Genomic DNA, 23,905 nt, shown 5'->3' on the forward strand with positions numbered 1-23,905 from the left:
CTGAGCTGTCTCTTACTCATTCAGAGAGTGGAATGGGACTTGCATTTCACTGAATGAAGATGTCAGGCCAGTTAGTCAGAGGTGACGGACAAAAACTCATGCACACATAAAAAGAACACAATTGCAACATACAACATACCCCAGCTCATCCAAGCGAAGTCATCTTAGCAAGAAAGAGAGAAAGACAAGAAAGAGAAGGAAAGAAAAAAGAGCAATTTAAGTTGAAGAAATAGAAATTTGGAGATTTATTCCACAAATCATAGCTTGAAATAGAAGAAAAATTTGGGCTGCTGTAGCCTGCTGTTTACAGTTCAGTGAAAAAGTATTTTCCTTCCTTCTATACTTTGCATACTTTTCACACTTAATTGTTACAGATTTTCAAACAAACTTTAATATATAAGTCAGAGACAACTTAAGCAAACAAAAAATTCAGCTTTTAAATGATAAAGTGATTTTTAAAAATCACTTCACGGAAAGTTTTCCAACATTAACTGGCCCTGCGTGAGGAACTAATTGCACCTTAATTATTTGATCAATCAATTCACCAAATTTAGTTGATCATGGGTGTCAAAACTACACACTCCCAGGCTTGATAACTGCCATCTCTAAACACATCTTAAACCTTTCAAGCACTGTGAAGTAGGCTAAAAGGTCTCAACAAGCAGCACACTGTTACAATCAAAAGAAAGTTTTTGAAAAAGATCAGCCTATAAAGGGTTGCAAAGCGACCTGTAAATAACTGACAATTCTAACTTGTAGTGAACCAGAGTGAAAGCAAAAATTTGGAACAGTGGTCGCAAAAGAGCCCACTGGGATGCTGTGGCAGGACCTTAAATGAGCAGCTCATGCTCAAAAGAACTAAAACAATTCTACAAAGAACAGAGGGTCAAAATGCCCCACAGTGATGTGAAAGACTGACTGCCAGTTAAAGGAAGTGTTTGGTTGCAGGTGTTCCTGCTGAAGGTAAAACAATCAGTTATTAAGTTTATGGGTGATATAGATGTTGCAAAACATTCTCCTTCAATAAATGAAATGATTATTTAAATACAGTTTTATATTTCCTCATATTCTCCTTGTCTTATATTTCGTATTTTGCATTATATTTTGCATCTGAAACCATTTAGCGAGAAATATGCAAAACTGGAGGAAATCCAATGTTTTTTATGACACTGTATGTACAAGAAAAACGTCAAGTGCTATCATTTTCATTGCATAAACATTTATATAACACTCACAGTGGATTACATTATATTCACAAGAGATGCTCATGCACCTCACGAGTGAGAATATTGGCACAAACCTAAAAGTATTCTAAAAAAAGCAACAATTTATTCCAGAGCTGTGGTAAAAAGGCACCATTACTGCAGTTTTAGTGCTTTATATAATGCTTTTATTTTACAGTTCATGATCAAGACACTCCACGTAAAAACTCACAAAGTCAGTCCACAAAAAGGTCCCTCTCGAGAGCTTTTTCTTTGGTCTAAACTCACACCCAAAAAAGCCACACATTGCTAAAAAACATAGGAATGTTTAAATGCTTAAGCACCATTGTTTTTCATCTTTTAGCTGCCATTTTCCATCCTGCATGGCTATAACCGCTTTACTATATAATTACTGTCACACAGAAGTAAACTTTTCCCAATAAAATGCAAAAATAATCTTTGAGTTATTTAATGTAATGTTTAAATACTTTGGCCTACATCTTCCCATGCGATTTGTGCTGATGTTTAGAACAGCTACTGTTTGTCCAGACTATCTTTGGGTAGACTACTGGAATTGGGAGGTGCTGAAATCTGTGAAGAAATCTGTCCATTAGAAGAGGTGCTAGTTATATCCAGCATATTGTCCATACCAAAATCACTGGCTCTGTCACTGTTCTAAGACAATAAATAAATGTCATGAATTCAGCTCTTATTATCTCTATATATTATCTAAATATTGCAAAAGCAGAATTTATCTAACAACAGAAGCACAACACACTATTACTACAGATCCTGTTAATGTAAACAGAAATTTACAAGAACTGAACTCAAGGGTTTTGATGAGCACTGGAATGTGCTACAAAGCCTGTGTTTTCGGCCTTGGTGGGGTTCTAATCTTCAAACTCTATGGGCTCACGTTTGTGGTTAGTGGGGACCATGTTGTAGGCATTCTTAAGGCCAGTAGCTTGGGACTGTCCTGTCAGCTTGGTCAATGCTGGACCATGGTACTGTGACATGGCTCTCTGTCTTTCCTTCTTGGTGGTTTTGGTCAGAGTCTTCTCCAGCTCATCTGCGTCTTCTGTAGGTCTGGTATGGAGAAGATATTTAATGGTCTGCATGTCCAAATCAGATTTGCATTTTAAGTAGCTCCTCAGGTTTAGCTCTGGGAAGACTGCTTTTCTCAGAGTGTGGACCATCTCGCCATCTCTGTGATGTTTCCTCAGCTGAAGAGATACATTCTTTTCCAAGGACATAAAACACAGTTCATCTTCATTTACACCAAGTTTCCCCGTATAGGGGCTTGTGTCAGTGTTTTTCCAGACAGAGGGATTGTTTTCTGGCACTTTGTTCTTCTGTTGTTTCTCAGTGACTTGGCTCCATTGCTGGTGGGTTTGATTGCTCTTCCACTTCTTAGGTGCCCAGGGCTTACGTTTGATCTTTGGCAAAAGTTGCTGGAGTCCTTCATCCGCCAGGTCTGCAAGGTCTCCTTTCAGCAGCTGTTGGATGACCAGCTTCCTCTGCATGGGAGATACCACTGAAAGAGAACCATGCAGCCCCCAGCCTGTACCAAACACAGGTTATAAAGAAGTTCAATCACTGCATCACTGAGAGTGAAGGTTTACTTTAAGCCATGTACCCCAGGTTGGGCAAGCAGCAGGGCTGAAAGTCAGAAGTCAGGCATTTTTTTACTTCTTTGGTATATTCATGCAGCTCAGAAGAAAGAGTGGATGCAGAAAGAACCACAAGCAGCAGATGAAAGCAAGTTATGTTGGCAGATTACATCTTAATTTGCTGGGGAAAAAAATCACACAGAATGAATCTGCTGTGTATTGACTTTATCTCTGGTGATGACAGCAGTTTGAAACATTCTCTCATACTAAGTCTGTTGCATTTAGAACAAACTTCTGTGGTGGGCAACCACTGCCTAAAACCAGGGGTTGAAAGGCAGATTTATGTCCATAGAGGCATCTAATTAAAAAGCTCCAAACATTTGGAAGTGCAGTAGTTAAAACTGAAGGTCATTCACAAAGATTACAAGAAAGGGCACAGCTGGTTGGTTATAAGATATTCTGTAGGCAGCGAGCAAGCCAAAGTCATTTCAACAGCCCATCTTTCATCAAAGCCAGTGCTACATCCCTTCATCAAACATTTAATCTTACAGCCATTTAGCAGGTGAAAATGTACCACAAACTTCCCCAACACAGTGAGCATTCTATGCAGTACTCACCCTCCTGGAAGGACACCAGCACCACTCTGTTGTCCATTAGCTGCGGCTTACGGTAGTTGCCGAGCATAGGCATTGGGGCAGACTCTTGAGCATGAGACGAGAACAGAGCAGTGGCTAGTGCCAGGTACTGTAAACACACAGTAAGAACAGAAACATAACATTATACTGAGAGAGTTGCTATGGTTTCACTGCTTCTAGTCTTTGCCCCATACTAGTTAGCTCATTAGCAAGTGCTAAACATTCCATATTTCTATAAAGGGCTTCTGTACTTACAGCTTTCCTTTTAAAGTACCAATCAAGAATGGCTACAACTGACAGGCCAGTTTCTGATGCAGCAAAAAACACAAAACCGCTGCACTAAAAAACACAACATGTGGATTTACTTCTCTCCAAGTCATCAAATAGTCTCTGTGGTGCTATTTGTCAATTCTTGATTCTTGAAGTCAAATTGACCTTGTTTAATTTGTTAGTTATCTGTTTTCCATATTTTTCCATCAAAGGGTACTGAATTTTTCCTGCCTCTAAAATCCCTTACGATTTTTAATTACATCACTGTGCACCATTGGGTGGGAAAAAAATAATAATAACCAATAATATCATGTTTCAACTCCCCCTTCCCACCACCTATCATCAAGAGAAAACCTTCAGCTAACTCATAGACTAATACTGTATTTCACCCAGAAATTTATCACGGTATGGAAAGAAATGCATTATGATTCATGTTGACTTCAAATGGCCCCTATCCTACATCACATGTGTCAGCTCATCAGCTAATTAGCAAGGCCTTCATGAACTGCATTTAGAGCATTAGACGAGGGTAAATGCTAATATCCACAGCACGTTGGCCTGGAAGATCCCCGGTTTGACATACCTGTCCTACATCATTCTTGTATGTTATTTTTTCCCAGCGGTCCACTTACATTTGTGTGGTTGCTTGTACCAGAAACCGTCATAATTAATTTTTATATGGCCATTTTACCTCCACCTTTTATCCCCTAGAATTAAACATGCTTTTTTTGTTAACATGCCTTTCAAACTGCTATAAGCCAGTGAGTTCTGTTCTTATTGTCTACCTTGTATTGTGTCTCATTCAAAAAGCTATCTGCGTTGAAACACTCTTTATAACTTCAGAGGGAATGGGTAGAGCTGAACTGCTGTAGGCTGAATAGGGTGATAAATGTAAATTTGATGGTTAGTGTAAAATCCCAAAAACAGTGAATTCAAAACCAGCTTCATTTCCATGGGTTTCATTATGGAATGGAGAGTGAAAAATGTGTTTAAACTTTAACAATGTTTATGTACTACATCTTTTATTTAGAAAAGTAGGGAAAGTGTATTTTCCATGCCCTTTAAAGGAATGTTCCAGCGTTTTTCAACCTAATCTCTATCTGCCAAATCTGTATCATACAAATGATAACCCAGGTAATAACTGCAACATGTGTTCTTCATAAAAACCCCAGAAAAACCTGTTGACTCAAAACATACAGAAGCTGACTTCCCTTATTAGTTTCAATTTAGCAGGTTTTCAGGGCTAATAATCTGGACAGTGCTGGAAAGTACCTGTCTGAGTGAGATGGTGACAGGGTGCCTGAACACTGTCCACAACACACTCGGGTAGCAGGGTGGCGTGGTAAGAGAGCCATCATAGCGGAAATACTCATCCAGATGAGCAGGCAGCAGGTCTCGAATACTGAATGCTGGCACCTGCACTTTCTGGTCTATCTCATTATAGTAAGAAAAAGAGACATTTCAGCATGGATTACTGTACCTTCCAGCACAATGTTAGCATACTTCTGACTTTGGCACAGCAGTGTATTTAATGAACATTGATTACTGCAGTTTACTGCAATGAAAAAGGAAAAAAGCACCCTTACCTCTATACTTAATGCCGTTAACATATTTGAGGAACTGTTCAAAAGCAGGATTGAACTCGCCCACCTATGTTTCAAAGGAGCATTAAAATGTACTTATACATTTATAAAAACTTAATTATTAACCATTTTCTTTAAATGCTTGAGCTGCTTGTTTTTTCGGACATACCTCAGATAATCAACGACTTGGTATTTAAGTTTAGCACACTTATCTGCAAACTGTATTGTATGATTGTATTTTCAATTTTTTATTTGGCACTTATCTGAAAAAAAGTTGAGGCTGAACAAGCTATGCACTGTGTTACTGTCATGTCATAACCTTGTAAATCTAACTATTGTTTTCATCTTTTTTTGTACACCATTTGAAAGCAATAGTTGCATTTTGCATTGTGTGAACATTTCATGACAAACAAATCTTTTCAATAAAATCAAATATTATAATGTTACTATTTTGGACCTATGAAGTTTTGTTGCAATATAAGGTTATTTTCAGCTCACCTCAATGAAAACTCCTAACACAGCAAGACCATCAGACTTGTCCAATGCCATGGAGATGTTGGGATACTTGCCAGAGTTGAAATGTACCACATGCATCTAAGAAAGCCAAGGAAAAAGAGGAAAGAGATCACCTGACATTTTCCTGCCATTCTTCAATTAGACTTTTAAAACACAATGCATGTGCTCATTTATTTATATCTCAACCTCATCGTTCTAGCATGTGACCATCAGCATGCTGATGTGTGGGTGAAAATTGATCTGAAAGTGGCAGGTTTTTTGCCACTAAGAGTGGAAAGCTTGTGAATTTTGTGAATGTACCATAATGAGCAGAAACCAATATAAACACTAGACTTGATCCCTGAAACGACAAGCCCTAGAGACATGCTTCCAAAGATTGTGCATGGATTGTGTAAGGAAAGGCAGTTTCTTTGATGTAAACACATAACTATGTACTGGGAAAGGTATTTTTAGCCTGGGTGTAGGCCATGGGAAAAAGGGTGACAATTTTACTACTTCAGGGAAGTACTCATTTAAACATGATTCTCCCCTTTCAAGGCAGAATGTCTTCAAAAAGTACCCTGACAGAATCTGTGGTCATGAAGTCAGAGGGAAAAAAGGAAAAAAAAATCCTCTGTTCTTAACGTGTCTGGAGAGAAAGGCACATCAAACCACAGGATGCCCTAACTTCTCCCTGAGAGGAGAGGCACTGAGCCCATAAAAACACAATAAAAGATCGCTGCTTGCTTTATGTAGTCACACCCACCAGCAATCATTCTGCTTCCAAGGCTTTTTTTCTCAGCTTAAAGGAAAGCCCTCTTTTCGATCCTGAGCCCATTTTCATATGCAGATTGTTTAAAGAGGATGGTCATCAGAGCTTTTTATCTCTGGCTGTTTGAACAGTAGGGCCTGTTCCTGTGGTCTCTAGGTGTTTTCCCCTTTTTAAACTACAGTGAGCATCTGGAAGTTTATTGATCATAAAGAAAATTCCTGTTTTGTACATAAAACAAAAGTTAATATCAATATATACTGTGCCGGATTTCAACTGGTTTGTAAAAAGCTGAAAAAAAAAACTACTGATTATTCAATGATATTTGAGAAAGCTGTATATCATCAAGAATGAACATACAATAAAATATCCAGAAAGGTGGTCACCAAATAGGAGATCAAATAGCCATTTATAATAATTTTGTGACAAGACATTTTATAAATAATACAGTTTATGTTTGCTATTTTATACGGGTTGTTTTGAGTATTCCCATAACTGCTGATCTCCTGGGATTTTTGCGCACTACAGTCTTTAGCTTTTACTCAGAATAATCCAATAAAGAAAAACCATCTAGTGAGTAGCAGTTCTGCAGACAGAAATGCCTTGTTGATGAAAGAGGTCAACAGAGAATGGGCAGAGTGGTTTGAGTTGACATAAAGGCTAAAGTAACTCAGATAACCCCTCTGAACAATTGTGGTGAGCTGAAAAGCAACTCAGAATGCACAACATGTCAAAACTTGAGGAGGATGGGCTACAACAACAGAAGACCATGTGAGGGTCCACTTCTTTCAGCCATGAACAGAAAGCTGAGGCTGCAGTGGGCACATGCTCACCAAAACTAGACAGCTGAACACTGGAAAAACGTAGCCTGATCTGATGAATCTCGATTTCTGCTGTGGCACACAGATGGTAAGGTCACAATTTGGCACCAACAGCATGAATCCATGGACATAACCTGCCTTGTGTCGACAGTCCAGGCTGGTGGAGGTGGTGTGGGGAATGTTTTCTTGGCACACTTTGGGCCTGTTAATCCCAATCAATCATCAGGTAATGCCATAGCCTGTTTGAGTATTGTTGCTCACCATGTGCATCCCTTCATGGCCACAATTTACCATCTTCTTTGGCTACTTCCAACAAGATGTCACACCACGTCACAAAGCAAAAGTCATCTTTAACTGGTTTCATGAACATGACAATGACTTCAGTGTTCTTCAGTGGCCTATCCAGTCACTGGATCTGAATCCAACAGAACACCTTTAATATGTGGCAGAATGAGAGATTCGGAGCATGAAAGTGCACCTGTAATATCTGCAGGAATTACGTTACATGATGTAATCATGTCAACATGAATCTCAAATTAATGTTTCCAACATCTTGTGGAATCCAAGGCTGTTTTGAGAGCAAACGGAGGCCCTACTCAGAATTAGTATAGTGTTCCTAATAAAGTGCTTAGTGAGTGTACATCATGTTATTTATGCACTCGATTATAGTACTGATGGTTAAGTGTTCACATATGTCTATTCATATTTAGTGACAAAGCTTAGTATAATAGGGTAAACCAAAAGTGTTAATGATCCTTGCCAGACCACAGAGTCTAATTGTAAGGGATATCTAAAGAACATGTCTTAACAATAACACAGTACGTCAAAAATATTTGGTCTTGGAGATTCAGACATGCAAGTGCCTGTTTTCTCAAACCTAAATTGTTCTGAGCCTAAAATCAGAATGTTATATAGCCTGTTGGCAAAATATAAGGATGGGCTGTGATGAAATCCAAGCCACAAGAACAGACAACAAATGAGTGGTCAATTACAAAGTCTAAATACGCCATAAGCTCTTTTTGCCCTTACCAATGGGAACATGTGCCAAATGTATGCCAACTACTTGGAACTCAGCTGTTTCCTCTGCCCAACTTATCTGATCCTCCGTGTGAGCTGATGCTGTGGTGGCTGTGTTGTTTTTTGCTAGTCAAAATCAGAAGACTAACTCATTTAACCACTATGAGTGAAAGTAAGTCATATAAATGAGTTCAAATCTTATTTCACTTTGTCATATATGAGGGCAGTGTCTCACCTCAGCAGCAAACTGCTTGCCATTCACAGTGTGTTCAGAGCCAGCCAACACATTAGGTGAGCCCCAGTGGAAATGCAGCTGAGCTGCTGAATAGCGATGAGGCAGCCCGGAGACGTACATACGGGGCGACAAAGACAACTGCACTGTGAACACAAACCACACACAACAGCATGATGAAATTAAACCTTTCGCAATGAGATGGAACAATGGAAAAACAAGTTCACCTCTTTAAGTGAGACCTTACGCACATTTATATTTATGGCATTTAGCAGACGATTTAATCCAGAGCAATTTAAAGAAGTGGTTTGCTCTCCGCTCGAAAAATGTATCCTTACTCTAGAGCGAACAGGGTAGAGTCTAAAGCCACCCACCCAATAAGACACCACCAGAGTCAGTGCGGATACAGACATATATAGTTATAAAATAAACACATTATAAGAGGTTTCTTGCAGTAAGTGTTCAGTGAAGAGATGAGTATTCCATCTGCATCTGAAGATAGCCTGAGATTCAATTATTTGGACAGCCAGAGGAAGTTCATTCCACCACCTCAGCTTCAGTACAGAGCTTTGAGAGTCTTGAGGCTTGTCTTCCATGAGTCTTGAGAGATGGTGAGTCAAGTTGAATCGTACATGAGGCTTTAGGCGCTCAAGATATGGTGTGGGATTTAACTGTTATCATTGGTAGGGTGATGCTGGTCCATTTTGGGGCTACAGACATGCAGGTGTGTTTAAATATAATGCAAGCAGCTACAGAAAAACAGTAGTGGGAATCTAGCATTGAATTGATATGCATTAAGACAAGATCATTTTGAATCAGTTGGGTACTGAATTGCAATAGTCAAGTCTCGAAATGACAAGAAACTGGACACAAATCTGGGGCTGAGCCCACTTCTGTGCATGTGGCTTTGGTATGCCAGGTGAGGTCCTGAGCAATCACAGCCAACGCTGCTTCTTTTCTGCTATTACCCCAACCACCCCAAATCCTGTGTGTCTGCTTAAGCTTAGAGTTCAGTGTAACTCTACTTTCTCAAAACACCATCAGCCACTAAAACCACAGGGGCTGCTCTGAGATCAGTGTCCGTGACACACCCAGCCGTGCTGCTGTCAGAAAGACCAGCGGTGCACAGGGTGCTTTGTCAGCATCCCTCAGGCATTTACTTCTCATTGTCAGTGGCACATGCTCAGGCCCTCACCTGGCATTCGAAACAGAAGCGCCTGCCACATACAGAGGGGAGGCAGTGCTGAGGCAAGACACAGTGTGGCACAGCTCAGTCTGTGTCAAGTAAAACACGTCTACATTACTGTTAAAAAGTTTGGGATCTCTTTTTATTAATATAAAAACAGGTGGTTACAGACAAGTATGTAAAAATCTTCTTAAATGCGAATGCAGTGTAACAGGTCAAATAATTAGTATGACAATAGGAAGCTTTGAATAAAAATTAACAAATGTGTCCAGAATGCTGGATAGAAGAAGATTCAAATGATTGAGAAAGCTGTGTACCACCGACAATGAATTTAATATGTAAAATTCTTAAGCAGTCAAACAATGTATTTTCTGCTTGTAAAAACACCTTATATCACTGTGAAAAAAGTAGTTGATTTGTGTGTGTATGTGTACCTATGTGTGTGTGTGTGTATATATATATATATATATATATATATATATATGTATGTGTGTGTGTGTGTGTGTGTGTGTATATATATATATATATATATATATACACACACACACACAAACACACATACATACCCAACAGAAAAAACTAATCTAATCAAAATATTAATACATATTTCCACATTGTACATGTTATTATTACATATAAAATAATTAAAACTGTTAATGCGACAGATGACTCCTAACTTTTGAAAAGTAGTATATTTGACTCCTAACTTTTGATGACTCCTAACTTTTGAAAAGTAGTATATATATATTCATATATATATATATATATATATATATATATATATATGCTTTTACGTCTGTGCACGTAAAAGCAATTTGCAAAGTAAAATGGATTATGGTAGGGAAAGATTTCATCTGTGGAATTGCGTATTTTCTATAAGATCATTATCCAGGTTAATGCTATGTTTTAAAATTGAATTATGACTGAAAATGCAACTGAGGCCCTTAAGAGAGGTGGCATGCGCGTTGTTGTTTAACAGATTACCTGTAGTGTGAGTCATGACTAAGAACACTCCATACTTTACTTGCCCAAAATATGAGCTGCTCATTGCTTTTGCCTACACGGACGGTTATCATAATAAGCGGGTGATTACAGAAAATTGCTGTGGTCGACATGCAAAAAAGATTGTCCTGTCATTTTCTCCATGTTCAGCTAGAAATTAGCATTGAGAAGAAAGACCATTTTAGGCATTGTGGCTAATGCACGTGTCTCCATCAGTTTAACAACAGTTGATCCTTCAGCTTTTATGTAGACGAGGAGTCTGAGAAGTTCTGAGAAGTGAAGAAGTTCTAAGAGTACATTTATCATTACAGTGAGGGAGAATAAAATATGACCTTGCAATATTTGTGAAGAACTGAACACATAGTGTTGTGAAATTGTATTCATACAAAAAGGACACAGTAAATGTTCAAATGAACAGGAAAAAAAAGAAAAAGGATTCAGTCTTACCAGAGTGCCCATTGTTGCTTAAGGTGAGCTGTTCACTGCTGGACAGGTTGTAGTTCTGGAGCTGGATAGGGAGTAGGCCTGGATCATATCTCTGCAGCTCTGTCTGGAAGTTTATGGGAGACTGGAATGCTCCTCCACAGTATGGGAAGTGCTTGGGCCAGTGGTGCTCTCCATGAGGCCCTAAAACCAAAGACAATAAATCAAAACACTACTCATCCTTTGTCATAATGCATTATCTCTCTCTATTCCAAAGTTTAGATTGACTAATTTATTCAACTACTCTGAGTGAGTACTTTCTCTAAAATGCTGCCCTTTTGAACTTTATCTTTGTTGAACCTCAAAGTTCTGCTTTACCCATAACTGCTTCTTTGATAAGGCTCAAGGCGCCTGTGTCATACAAATGTTTACAGAATGCCGCCCTGCAGAAGGAGTGCCCTCAGAACAATGCCAATCCTAAAAATTGCATGTGTTTTCTCGTGCAGGCTTCACAGGCTGTCCACAACAGTTCAACCAAGCCAGTGAGAGTGTGTATCTGCAACAATCTTGTGTACACAAGGATTATTCTGAACACAGATTAGATGAATATGCCCTCAACCAGCAAAGGTATCTTGCACAAATTCCAACTTTAGTCATCCTAATGAAAATAGCTTAAGAAACAAATTCTATCAACATTATATCTAAAGCAGCTAGTGTCAGTAAACAGTCTATAGTTAGACATGTTGCAGAGGGAGACAGAGCTTGCTGGCTTGATCTTAATGAGAGGCTTGTATAATTCACTGTTTACCCAAAAAAGAGCCACGTAATGCAGGACAAACCACTTTGTCTGTCTAACAATAATGGTCATCTTATAGGCCTATACAGCTGCCTACCAGGAGAACCAATACCACACAACTTCAGAAGCTTTTAATAGAAAATATGTAATTTCAATGCATCACTTAATTGATGCAATGATGTTACTTATTTGTTATTAGAGCAAAATGATCTAATGTGACAAGATAGTATTGTAACACTGACATGCCCATCATGATGACTTCCTCTATGCTGTATAACACTATGCTCAGTCAGTCAGGAAAAGAGAATAGCTATGCAAGCTTTGCAGTGGTGTTGTTGCCAAAAATCCTCTTTTTACAGGCCTTCTTTCTTTTTTGATTCTACTAAAAAAAGTAGATACAGTTCCATAAACAACCATTGTCATAACTGCAGCAATGAAAGGCAGTAGCTTGCCAGTTACATAATTCACAGCTCACAGCTGATGTTTTTTCCTTGTTTTCTTTAACAAACAACAACTTCTGTAGTAAATTTCTCTGCTACTGATTTTTTTGACAGACAAAGGCTTCTAAAAACAGATAAGAAGGGATCATGCAAAGTCATGTAAAGGAGGAGAAGCAGGAGACCCTGAGGTGCAAGTCTGCAGAGCATTAGACCATCTGTGAATTTACACTCTTTGAGGGAAGGTCATCCAGTTAGGGGCCAACAAACTGTCACTATTAAAAGCAGCACATTATCTTTGGTCAAAATTACTCCTTGTCCAGTTTTTTGCCATTTTAATTGAGGCCAGTTTCAGCACTGTGACCACATCTACTACTCATGGCCAACTCTCATTGCTCTTTGGCACGGACAGCACTGCTCATGGTGAATGGCACCCTGTGACATAGTCATGGTGTCATGAATTCTGTGATTTCCTACGCATAAGCAAAATAGTAGGCAGCTCCTGGGACTAAATGTGTAGCATGATGTCAACAGCTTGACAGACTGTGAGAATATATAACACTCTACAGCTATAACAAATAAGAAGTCTTATTAAAGCACAACAGGTTGCAGCTTAATGTCATTACAGTCATTAGGTCAATATTAACAAAGTTGTTGATATAGCAGTTTAATTAGCTCAGATTTATAAAGCCACAAGCTACTTGCATGTTTTCTGTGGATTTGATTTTTAAAAGTCTTTGGGCAGTGAAATTTCTATTCGTGCCCGCAGCATGCGAGAAACGAGGCTTTGACTCATCTGGAGTCAGCACAGAATGCCAAAGAGGCCTTAGGGCCAGTGGTCAGAGAGGACCACTCAGCTTAGTTTAGTTTGATGAGAGAGGAAATGATCCCCCGAGTGTGTGTTAGAGGGGAGCTGTACTGGGTCTCATATCAGTGGCACGGCCCATCAGTGAACAGCTCTGGGAACTCATACTCTATGCTATGGCAGAACAATAGCATGAGAAGTCACATTGTGATATCTTACGCTTTGCAATGAATAAATTGCAGAGTCAAAAATGTACCCTGATAAACTGTTCCCAAATGGAGCTAATTGTCACTCTAATGGAAATTGCAATCTATCTTTCAATATACTGAAAACACATTGGCTAGACGCTTTTTTGTATCTTGCACACTTTGATGCAATGGAAATTAGGAAAAATTTATGGTTTTTAAAAACATAGTTTAATAGAAGAGAACAGTTAAGAACAGCACCACAGCTGGACAAAATGATATTCAATCAGGAAACACTGGCCATAATATAGAAGGACCACTACTCTGGGGGTGGTGATCCATGTAGATGAAGAATTTCAGAAATTCTATGCCCCATAGGACACACAAAGTGAAATAGCAAGAAACATTTAAAAAACACAAATAACTATATGTAATCATTCTTGATTCCATCATATCCAAATAAAATTCATGTCTTAAGATTCAAAGCTTATCCCTAAAACACCAAAATCCACCATTTTTTGCAAAATAAGCACTGTGAAGGCAGATAATACAATAATGATTAAGAAACAATATACTGTGCAGTCCTACTCTATTACTTAACATATTTAAGGAATGGTAGACTGGTGGACTTTTCTGCTGCCTTGGTCAGGTTGGTTTTAATAGACTGTTCCATGTGTTTGTTGGAAGAAAAAACACTAACTTCATAACAAATGAGAGCAACTGTGAAAATTAGCTCAACTGAACATAAGTGAGTGAAATTTAAGCAAGTGAGTTTAAATTATAACAGGGCACAACAGTTATGCAGCACCAGAAGATTTAAAGATATAAGAATATAAAAGCAATTACACATTGTTCTTTCTTAAATTTAGAAAACCAACTTAATAAGAAGTGGCAAGCAGTGAAGGGAGCAATAAATTTCTCAAAATAAAACAATTATAGCAACTCTTTATCACAGCTTGTGTGGTTTCTGTAGTGTTATTTAAAATTGCCTCACCTCAAACAAGGCTAACTTTGGGAACCACTGCACCAATATCAACACAAATCATCATTCCCTAGTGATGAAAAACAGACTATATTGAGCTTTAACAAAGATGAGAATATATCATCACTGCCCAAAGAAAAACAAGTTTCTCCAGAATGGTAACTTTACAGGAGAGGGCAAAAGCAGTTTTAACTGTTAATGCAAGTTAATGTAAAAAGATTTTATTCCAGGCAGTTTTGGGGCATTTCTACTGGTCCATTGATCAAATTTTTACACAATGTAATGGACCACTGCTGAGTTCAAATTATACAGAAAACTAAAAATCTCAATAAACTGAGATTTTTGGGACAGCAATGAAATGGTAAATGTTTCTTGTCATCTCTTTCATTTGCACAGTTCCCACTGATACATATGTCTGGTGAGTATCATAATTCTGTTTAGGATGTGTTCTTAATAGAACTAAAACGTAAGTCCTTTACATTTTCATTTCATGAATGCCATTAGATCTTCATATATACTGCAACTATAAATTAACATGATAACTAATATAATTACAATGTATCACTAGTAGTTTCTAAAGCAGACTTTAAAAGTCTTTGCTGTCCTGACTTAATTTATTAAAATGATGGGTTAGCAAAATCCAGAGGCACTGTGTAGCATAGGAAGTGTTGTTGACGCAGCATGTGTAAAGGGATTGTGCTTGGGGCAGGGTCAGAAATGAGATGATATAGAGGGTGAGGATAGAGCTCATGTCTTAGGGGACCAGTGGGTCAGAGGAAGGTCAGATTGTGCAGCATCAGGGTCCTCTAGTACCAGAGCTACTTGTTCTTTGATACTGCCAAATTAGCATTACCAAAATAGTGTCCGCTCTGGCATGACATATTGGCAGGGCTAGAGATAACACTAAAACAGCCTTTCCTATAATAGGCCTGGTGCAGAGGGGCAGTGACCAGGGCTGATTCTGTTTTACTAAAGTGGCAGGCAGTCGACCAGAAAACTGTCTGAGTCACAGAGTGAGTAAGCATGCCGGTTTATGGAAACCTGCTTATTAGTATCATGTACAACAACTTCATTTGCATTGATTTGCACAGTGACACTTTAGTTCCGATAAAATAATTTCACAATTTCAGTAAAAGTTGCTCAGTGTGAGTCATATTTCTCTAAAGTCTTTGGGTCAACTGAGGCCAGAAACGAAGGAGGGAATTTAGCAGATGTTTTCTTATGCTTTGACCCTATATTCTGCCTCTATCCTCTACTACTGACCAAGTGACCTTTTACACTCAACAGAGAGAGAGAGAGACCACTATATTTGCCCTATATGGGGCAAAGCAAATACTGTCATCTCTTATAAATAAACTCAGGTGTAGTACAGTACAAACATTAGAAGGAGGAATCATGGTCAAAAGAAAGCAGGTTTGTTGTTGCACATAGCAGTAATCAGCAAAATTAGCAAATACATTACATGAAAAGATGCCATGCTCCACAGCAACAGACTTACCATTATATGTCCACTTTCCACCTGAAACAGAGAAAGTCAATTAAACACATTTAATAAAACTTTGGACTTGAAAACAGCCTTAAATGAAAATTTGTTCTTAAAAAGTAGGGTTCACGCTGTTCTTGAGACACATCTTTCTGCTCTAATTGGGTGACGCATGCAGAGTCCTAAATCAGCCAAAATAATGCATTCCAGCACCACAGCACTGCTCCTCTGGTCAGTGCCAACCTATTTCAGTCAGCTCTGCTTTCAAGCTGTGTCTCTGACATCCAGTCTTTCCCCACAGAGAGATTATTGGGTGTCTGTGGAGAATTCTTAACGTGGGTCCGGAGATGCAGTCTGCTTTATTCAGTTCTAAACTGAAAAATGGGAACTGGTAATACTTTAGAATAATATTTTGATTAAAATGCAAAGCAATCTGTCTCAAATTACCCCAATAAACCTGTGGAGGGAAAAAAAAAATGTTTTGACAGACACTAGACACACTGTCTCCTAGACAACAATGATCAACATTCACGAAATGAGAGAAGCCAGTTAAAAAAATGCAGAGCTGAACAATTTTCTTAATTGCAGAAGGAAACAATTATATTTCTAATATGAGCTCCCTGAGCAAAAGTCCTAAAAATGGGAAGTGACAAAAAACCTTCTCAGCAATTTAACCCACACAGCTTTTCCTTAAACCTCTCCCACTCTGTGTCCTGACTGTTTAGTCTGCAGCTGCTGTAACTTCTCTCACCTGACTTGGGAAGAACTTCAGACATGATATTAGGCACAAAAAAGTCAGCCAGCACGTGAACTCTGAGCAGGACAATAGAATTTCATGCAGATTTCACTGTTTCTACCCATTCCTGGTCTGCACAGCAAAAATAAAATATCCATGAACCCTACCAGCAGCCTTCTAATATGATACATTCCCATTAAGTTTCATTTAGCTACTGTTTAATAGGAACTGCTTTCAAATCTTTTACATCTTGGTCAGTCTATCCTGCAGCATGCAGTCTCCGCATCTCCACATCCAAAAGTCTGAATCTGATGCTCGCTCTCACACACCTAGGGTCTCTAGGGTATTGCTTCTGCACTCATTCTGTGAAAGCCTAACTCTTCAAGAACTGAAGGTGAGATTCTTGATGTAGCAGAACAGCCCTTTACAATCTACAGGCTACAGAAAGTAGCACATGACACAGTCTAGGTCATTTAAACCAGCACAAATCTGTGTAACAGTTATCAATACTTACTAATAGCTGTTAAAAAATGAGCAAAAACTGAAACCCCAGGCTTTGTAAAAGATACTAAAGAAACAATCTTACCACTGGAACACACTGGAAAGGCTATTAGAAATATTATTAACTGAGTGAAGGGCATCTTGGCCAGAATCCTCTTCCCTTATCTCGCGTAAAGTGCCTCAGAAAAGAAATCATAACAGCGTAATCGGAGCTGGCTTTTATACTAAGCATGGCACGCTCATTCTGTCCGGCCATGACGTCACAGCAATGACGGAACATCTCCTCAGAGCCTGAGCTGAGCCGGGTTTGAAGCCGTGACTTCATACAAAGCTAATTAGCCACAACACAGACAAAAACACTGAGGCAAACCGACCGTTATACCATAAAGAGAATACGGAGAAGTCTTACCTCAGAGCTGAGTGACACTTTTGCACCTCAGGAGAAGTCAGTCCATTAGAGGAGGGGCAGGGAAAAGGAAAGACGGCTGGAAGTTTGAAGCTGGGTTACCGGTAGTTACTGATGTGCTGCAGAACCTCCGTTAAAGCAGAGAGGAGAAACAAAGGGCTGTTTTCTTCGCTCACTGTTCAGTGGAGATGAGCGTTTGTGCTAGGCTAGGCTACTCTGTGTTTCATGCCATTTTACTGGCTTTAGCAGGTTCAGTAATAGACTACATCATTATAGAAAACTGACGAGAGCTTCCAAATGATGTTAAAATCAGCACTGCTGATAATACAGAGCTTTTTATCAGTACACTAACGAAATGCAGGCGGCAGAAGGAGAGCGAGGTAGAGTGACGCGCTGGCCACTTAACATGTACCGCAGTCAAGTTTGCACTCCGGCTGAGCGCACGCGACAAAACAGCTGAGATGAAGGAGAGCGTGAGAGGGGATCTGTTATTAGCCTGTAGTGAGTGCTAATGTTGGTGTTAGGAGAAAAAAAAATACATTAATAAGAGCAAATTCGGTCACTCAGCAGGTGGGCTGGTGCTGTTTGGTGGAGCAGAAGGCACAATCTGGCACAGCAGCTGAAACTTTACCCCTTAAGACACGTTTAAAGGTCAGGCTTTGACTAGTCTGCCAGTTACATGAAATCATGAATCAGTTTCCTGGGAGACTTCTGGAAGGCTCTCTTAAGGTGGCATATGATCTGTCCACTGGACTGCTGTTTGGATGGCTGCTGTATTAAAGGAGTCATAATTTAGTTCCTCACTCAACACATGGCTATGGTGAGAAGGAATAAAAATAAAAATTGACATTGATTTTGATCATTAATAGAATTTATTGTCCCTTTTATTAAAAGATGAATTCCACCGATTTTTCAACATCTCAGCATTATTAAGTGGTTAAAATGTAAACAAAGTCATTCAGACTGGTTTGGTGCGGAATGCTCAGCTCTAGAGAAACTTACTGATGCAGAATTGTTTACAGTGGTGGTGATAGGAACCAGACGTCTGAAGAGTTTAATGTTTCTTAAATTTCCCTTACCGAGAGTTTTTTTTTTATATGAAATGGTTTCGAATCTGCTGCCTTATGCCTGATACTTTGTTTTACGACTGTTTTGCAATAAGCTTTTGGCATAGAATGAACCTTTAGCTCCATTTATGGTGGAGAAGCACATGCAGGACGTTACCCAAAAAACCCAATTAAGTACCTGAAAGAAAACCTTTTCTTTTCAGGATTTACCACTATGTAAAAACTCAAAAGACACATGTAGGTTCACTGGTCATTTTGGATAGTAAATAAAATGGCTACAGTTGTTGTGTAGACATCACATTACCACCACTATAAAGAAATCTCAGTCGATATGTTTCTCTACAATGCACCATTTCACAACAAACCACTTTAAATGACTTTATTTACATCTCAACAACTGAATTATACAGAATTTCTGATTGAAATGCATTTTTAATTTACAATGTTGATTTGCAGAAGCATTATACACCAAAAAGTAAAGTAAAAACCAAAAAAAAAAGTTAAAATTGTGACACTATCACTATCAACTATCAACAAAATTGAGAAAAGATGAAGGTTTAAAGCTGAGCTTTTTGAAGGAGGAGGGTGCAAAGCAGAGTTGAAGAGATTACAGTGAAGAGTTTCATAGTTTATGGGCCACGATGCTAGCAAATGAGCTTAGTATGGTTCATGAGACCATGGCAGATTATTGTGCTCGAGGACGAGGGCTTGTCCCCTGCTGTCACTGGCCTTGTCAATATTCAGTATGGCAAGTGGTGAGTGTAGGAACAGGGTGGGGTAGGACAAACCATTCAAGCAGAATCATGTATTACATGATAAAAGATGTCAGGGCATTAACAAGTGTAGGTCTAACTATGGCTGGAGGTCTAATTCTCTGAACTGTCCAATCAGACATAACTGTTAAATTAATACATTCAGAGACAGAGGATTTGTTATAGCTGAATTAATCTTCCTTCCCCTCGTTAACGTTCAGACCGTGTACTTATCAAGAAAAGTACAAAGTTCACAACGTCCTCCTCTCTTCCACTGTAATTTATGAACCCTCATTCACTTCAGCTATCACCACAGATCACACCACCATGAGGGATCTTAGCATATTTTTGGTCTTTTTTGCTGTATTCTACTCTACCAATGGGCAGACTACAGTACAGTGTAAGTTTGGGACTCTTCAACATACTTTTTTTCTACTTTATTTTGCATAGAATTATTTACATTTTGTACAAATAGTTGTACACATTGTGTCCTGAATGTGTAGTGTCATTTGAGTGTTTTAAAAAAGTATCAAGATGTTTTTTATGTATCTGGTTTATTCAGAGGCAGTTAGAAAATTAGAGGAGGATAAGTGACAAAGTTGATGAAGTTGAATATATGAATACTTGTATTTTTAGGATTTTTTAATTGTAAAAGAATATTACAAGACTGTAACTTGGTTGTGCAGTGTCCAATATGACAAACCAACTAAGAATTTATGTGAACAGTCAATCCCACCTGATTCAGTGAAATGAGCTTTGCCTTTAAATGTCTTTCAAAGGAATAAAGGAGAGAAAAAATAACAATTTTAATGTGATCAATTTCAAAGGAGATCAAAACGGATCAAGTGAGCAAACTGACTTCTGACAAAAACAGCATTATATATATATATATATATATATATATATATAATATATATATATATATATGGAAAGCACACAGCAGTGAGAACAAAGGTTGTTGTTTATGATGTTGCATTGCCGCCCAAAATGTGGCCTTCTGTTCTGATCACTCTTTACTGTGATTGAGCTAAGGAAAGGTTGAAACCAGTGTTTTCCACATCCAGTCCTGGAAATCCATATGCAGTTTTGTAGTTTGCAAATACACATCATTAGCTAATGATCAGGTGCATGAGCTGCATCAGGTGTGTCACAACAGGGAAAACACAAAACTGTGCAGTGCAACAGGTGAAGTACAGGACTTTAGCAAGTTCAAGCTCAAAAGCTCAAAATTGATACAGATTATACGTTATCACATTAGATATAGGAAAGGAAAAAGAATTATGGTTTAAATTGCTATATTCTGTTAATGTCATAATGAACTTTTGCATACTATTGTCTAATGTTACGTTTTTCCAACTAAAATCAGTAGTCTTGAAGAAATTAGCAGCTGATTTTCACAAACACTTAAATGGATAAATATATATGTGTAAAGTGCATTAAAGTATAGGGGCATTTTCCAGGACACATGGCAAATCAGTACACTGTCAATTAGGTTCACAATTAAAATTTCTGTAAGAGTTTAGCTCTAAAATTATTATTTTTCTCAAAACTTCTCCTAAAAATAAGAGACATTATTATCATTAGACATAATAGCCACTCTGCACTGAAAAACATTAATTCACTGAAAAACAATCACCTTAATGAGACTCATCACTACAAGTATATTTCAATGGAAAAAAATCCTAATGTGGGGAATACAGGTTTAATCAAAGCTTATTTAGTCGAAGACATCTAACTAGATAGGGTGTCTGGATAAACACGTACCTTTTTTATACATACTCCTTTTTATTAAGTCGAGAACTATAGCACAACCTTCGTGTATGTTATCATATGTAGAACCAGAGTCGAGTTTCATGTTGCCTAGTGAATTTACAGCCATAATAAAAACTAGGTGTGGGCTGTCTCCAAACTAGTTAAACATTACTCTTTCGAGACAGTATTACACTCTTCTTTGATGTTTTCCTACACCTCAGTTTGAGGAAAAGGACTGTCATTGAGATATTGTGGAGATATTTTCCACCTTACTTTATTTTATATTGGTTTTATTGAGGTTCAGTGTTGCCACTACTTTATCATACATCTCTGGTTCAAGCTAAAAGAGTGACATAGAGTAAATGTTACTGCAGAGGACAGAAAAAAAGGATTTGTTTATTTACATATATTTTTGTGACACTAAGTTTGACATGATTTCATTAATTAAAGACCCACAATCCAAAAATTAAAGTTCCACAATCTCTCTCTCCAACTGTAGCCCTCTGCGACCTGCCCAAAGATGAGGGAACAGGCTCAGACGTGCGTGTCTACTTGTACTACGACAAGGATACAGACAATTGCCAACCATTCCGCTACTTGGGAGAGGGTGGAAATGCAAACCGCTTCATTGCTGAGGTGTACTGCATGAGAAACTGTTCGGCCAGAGCCGACTCTCTCTACCCTCTGGACAGTGAGTTTTCTTTAGCTCTATCCAATGAAATGTATTATAGCAGTCTGGTGGACATTTTCAGTTCTTTACTATTGCTGCTGTGCCCCTCTGAGACACTGTTATAAAATGAATCAAGATAATGAATTTGTCCAGGGTGATTTCCTTTAGGATCTGGTACAAGCAAAATCTGCCACCTACTGGTAAAACATATTATAGCATCAGAGTTCTTCTTAAAGCTATAAATTATTTTCCAAGTGCAATTTTCAATCCTTTTTTTTCCAGGAACAAAGGCTTGCCATTTGCCTAAGGCTCCAGGGAACTGTTTGGGCTATTATTTACGCTATTACTATGATCCTGCTCATGGGAAATGCAAGACATTCTTCTGGACTGGCTGTGTGGGCAACGGAAACCGTTTCTTGGATATTCAAAGCTGCAATGACACATGTTCTGGAATAATAGGTGAGCGTGAAAAAGACTGATCTTAATTTATTATGATGTGCTTAAAAGACAAAATCATGCCTAAATAGATTTGTATATGTCTGATTTAAATAGATGAAGCTGAAGGAAAACAAGAGGAAGAGGAGTCAGACTCACCAGTCGGTGGGTAACTTTTCTGTGTGAAGAACCTCAGATGTGACTGTTTTTTCACAATCTTTGTCTTTTGCTATCTGAGCCCTTCCAATGAAAAACCAAATATTAACCATTCTACACTTGGATTATCAGTTGTTTAGTTTTTATTTAATTTAGTTCAACCTTTTACATTAAAAAGTCAAACTATGCATTACTTACATTTTAATGAACATTTATTTTAAATACAGGGCATCAAACAATGACATACCACGCTCATAAGATTTTTACAAATAATGGAAATATACTGTTTTTCATTGCAAGGGCTCATTTGTCATTTACTGGTATCTTCGCTCACTACAGGCATCATTCTGGGAGTTGTTTTAGGCATTATTGGAGCCATCATCCTCATCGTTGTGATTGTTCTGACACTGAAGAATAAGTAAGTGTCATTACAACACCAGCACCACCCAAATTGTGTTGTCTATACTGAATTTATTTTTTCTTTTTTAATTTTCATTTCATTCTCATGGCAAAATTAATGATGTTTGTTGATTGTCTTTATAGGTCTACCCCTCAAAACAGCAAAGCAAGGGCCAAAGAAGATATGAGCTCTTCTGGACCAGAGTCACCTCTTCAGAATGATAAAATTGAAATGGCATAAGGGAACACAGTGCAGTGTGAAACACCCAATATCAGCATTAACACCGGAAATCCCCTCCACATCTTAGACAGTGTGCCAAGGCATATCAATATTTTGGGTAGTCTCAACAGTGGGCACAGTGAATGTATTTTTTTTGTCAAAAGACCTTCAAGATATGCATAGACAAAGAGATGAAAGCTGATGAACTAAGAGATTAAGGTTATTTTATTGTTAACATCACTCTTCTCATGGCATTTAATTTTTAGAGGTCATATTGTTCAGTTTTAGCTACTTATACCATCACCAGTCTATCTATTTGATAGTGACTTATTTTACTTTGTTTTATAGAAGGTATCAACAGTTCCTTACAGACTCTTCAGTTTCACTTTAGAAAGCCTTCACTCACTTCCCCTACAGCCACCTTCACTCTGAAAAATCCATGTTGTAGGGAGAGAATGTTTTATTTTTACAGCATTATTTTTTTCTAATTCCAGTTAATGCTTTCTTGTAATCTGTAGTTTTCATATTACAGTTCTTCCGTAGACTACTCACTCTAAAATAATTTCTAATCGCAGCAATATTATTTTTAATGGAAATGAATAGGGAAAGTGAGTGACTTAAGTTTACCATTCAGTAAATGGAATTTACAAGACTTGGATGTTTGTTTGTTTTTTTTTAACAATCTTTTGTAAAAGACTTAAGAATATGATATGATTGCAATAATGACTAAAAGAAGTGATAAATAAAGACAATAAATAAGATCAAATTGTGTTCCCTTAACTTTTTGAATCTTACAAGGTCATTATTCCTTGAGCCAATTACAGTATAAAGACATATTTATTATTTTAACATGGTTTTCCATGTTAAAACTTTAGTCA

General features: G+C 38.1%; 2 protein-coding genes across 5 annotated transcripts; one reads left to right on the plus strand and one right to left on the minus strand.

Annotated features, from left to right (window-relative positions):
- Positions 1 to 1,347: 1,347 nt before the first annotated feature.
- ca12 (carbonic anhydrase XII) lies at positions 1,348 to 21,420 on the minus strand. Of its 4 annotated transcripts, XM_036576048.1 has the most exons (10): positions 21,160 to 21,420; positions 17,580 to 17,704; positions 15,949 to 15,969; positions 11,270 to 11,449; positions 8,638 to 8,780; positions 5,799 to 5,894; positions 5,304 to 5,367; positions 4,990 to 5,147; positions 3,430 to 3,556; positions 1,348 to 2,763 (listed from the first exon to the last, which is right to left on the minus strand). In XM_036576048.1, exons 5-10 carry the CDS (start codon positions 8,755 to 8,757, stop codon positions 2,093 to 2,095), a joined length of 1,236 nt encoding a protein of 411 aa, XP_036431941.1. In that variant the 5' UTR covers positions 8,758 to 8,780; positions 11,270 to 11,449; positions 15,949 to 15,969; positions 17,580 to 17,704; positions 21,160 to 21,420; the 3' UTR covers positions 1,348 to 2,092. The 4 variants fall into 4 exon arrangements, with proteins under 4 accessions (XP_036431941.1, XP_036431940.1, XP_036431937.1 ...); XM_036576044.1 differs by lacking the exon at positions 17,580 to 17,704 and having other exon boundaries at positions 1,349 to 2,763; XM_036576046.1 differs by lacking the exons at positions 17,580 to 17,704; positions 21,160 to 21,420 and adding an exon at positions 17,256 to 17,553 and having other exon boundaries at positions 1,349 to 2,763.
- On the plus strand, positions 19,686 to 23,137 carry si:dkeyp-73b11.8 (BPTI/Kunitz domain-containing protein). The gene is made up of 6 exons (XM_036576049.1): positions 19,686 to 19,795; positions 21,647 to 21,838; positions 22,100 to 22,276; positions 22,370 to 22,417; positions 22,748 to 22,826; positions 22,952 to 23,137. Exons 1-6 carry the CDS (start codon positions 19,723 to 19,725, stop codon positions 23,046 to 23,048), a joined length of 666 nt encoding a protein of 221 aa, XP_036431942.1. The 5' UTR covers positions 19,686 to 19,722; the 3' UTR covers positions 23,049 to 23,137.
- Positions 23,138 to 23,905: the final 768 nt, after the last annotated feature.

The sequence above is a fragment of the Colossoma macropomum genome, unplaced genomic scaffold (assembly GCF_904425465.1).
Source record: "Colossoma macropomum unplaced genomic scaffold, Colossoma_macropomum, whole genome shotgun sequence".
NCBI classification, from domain to species: domain Eukaryota; kingdom Metazoa; phylum Chordata; class Actinopteri; order Characiformes; family Serrasalmidae; genus Colossoma; species Colossoma macropomum.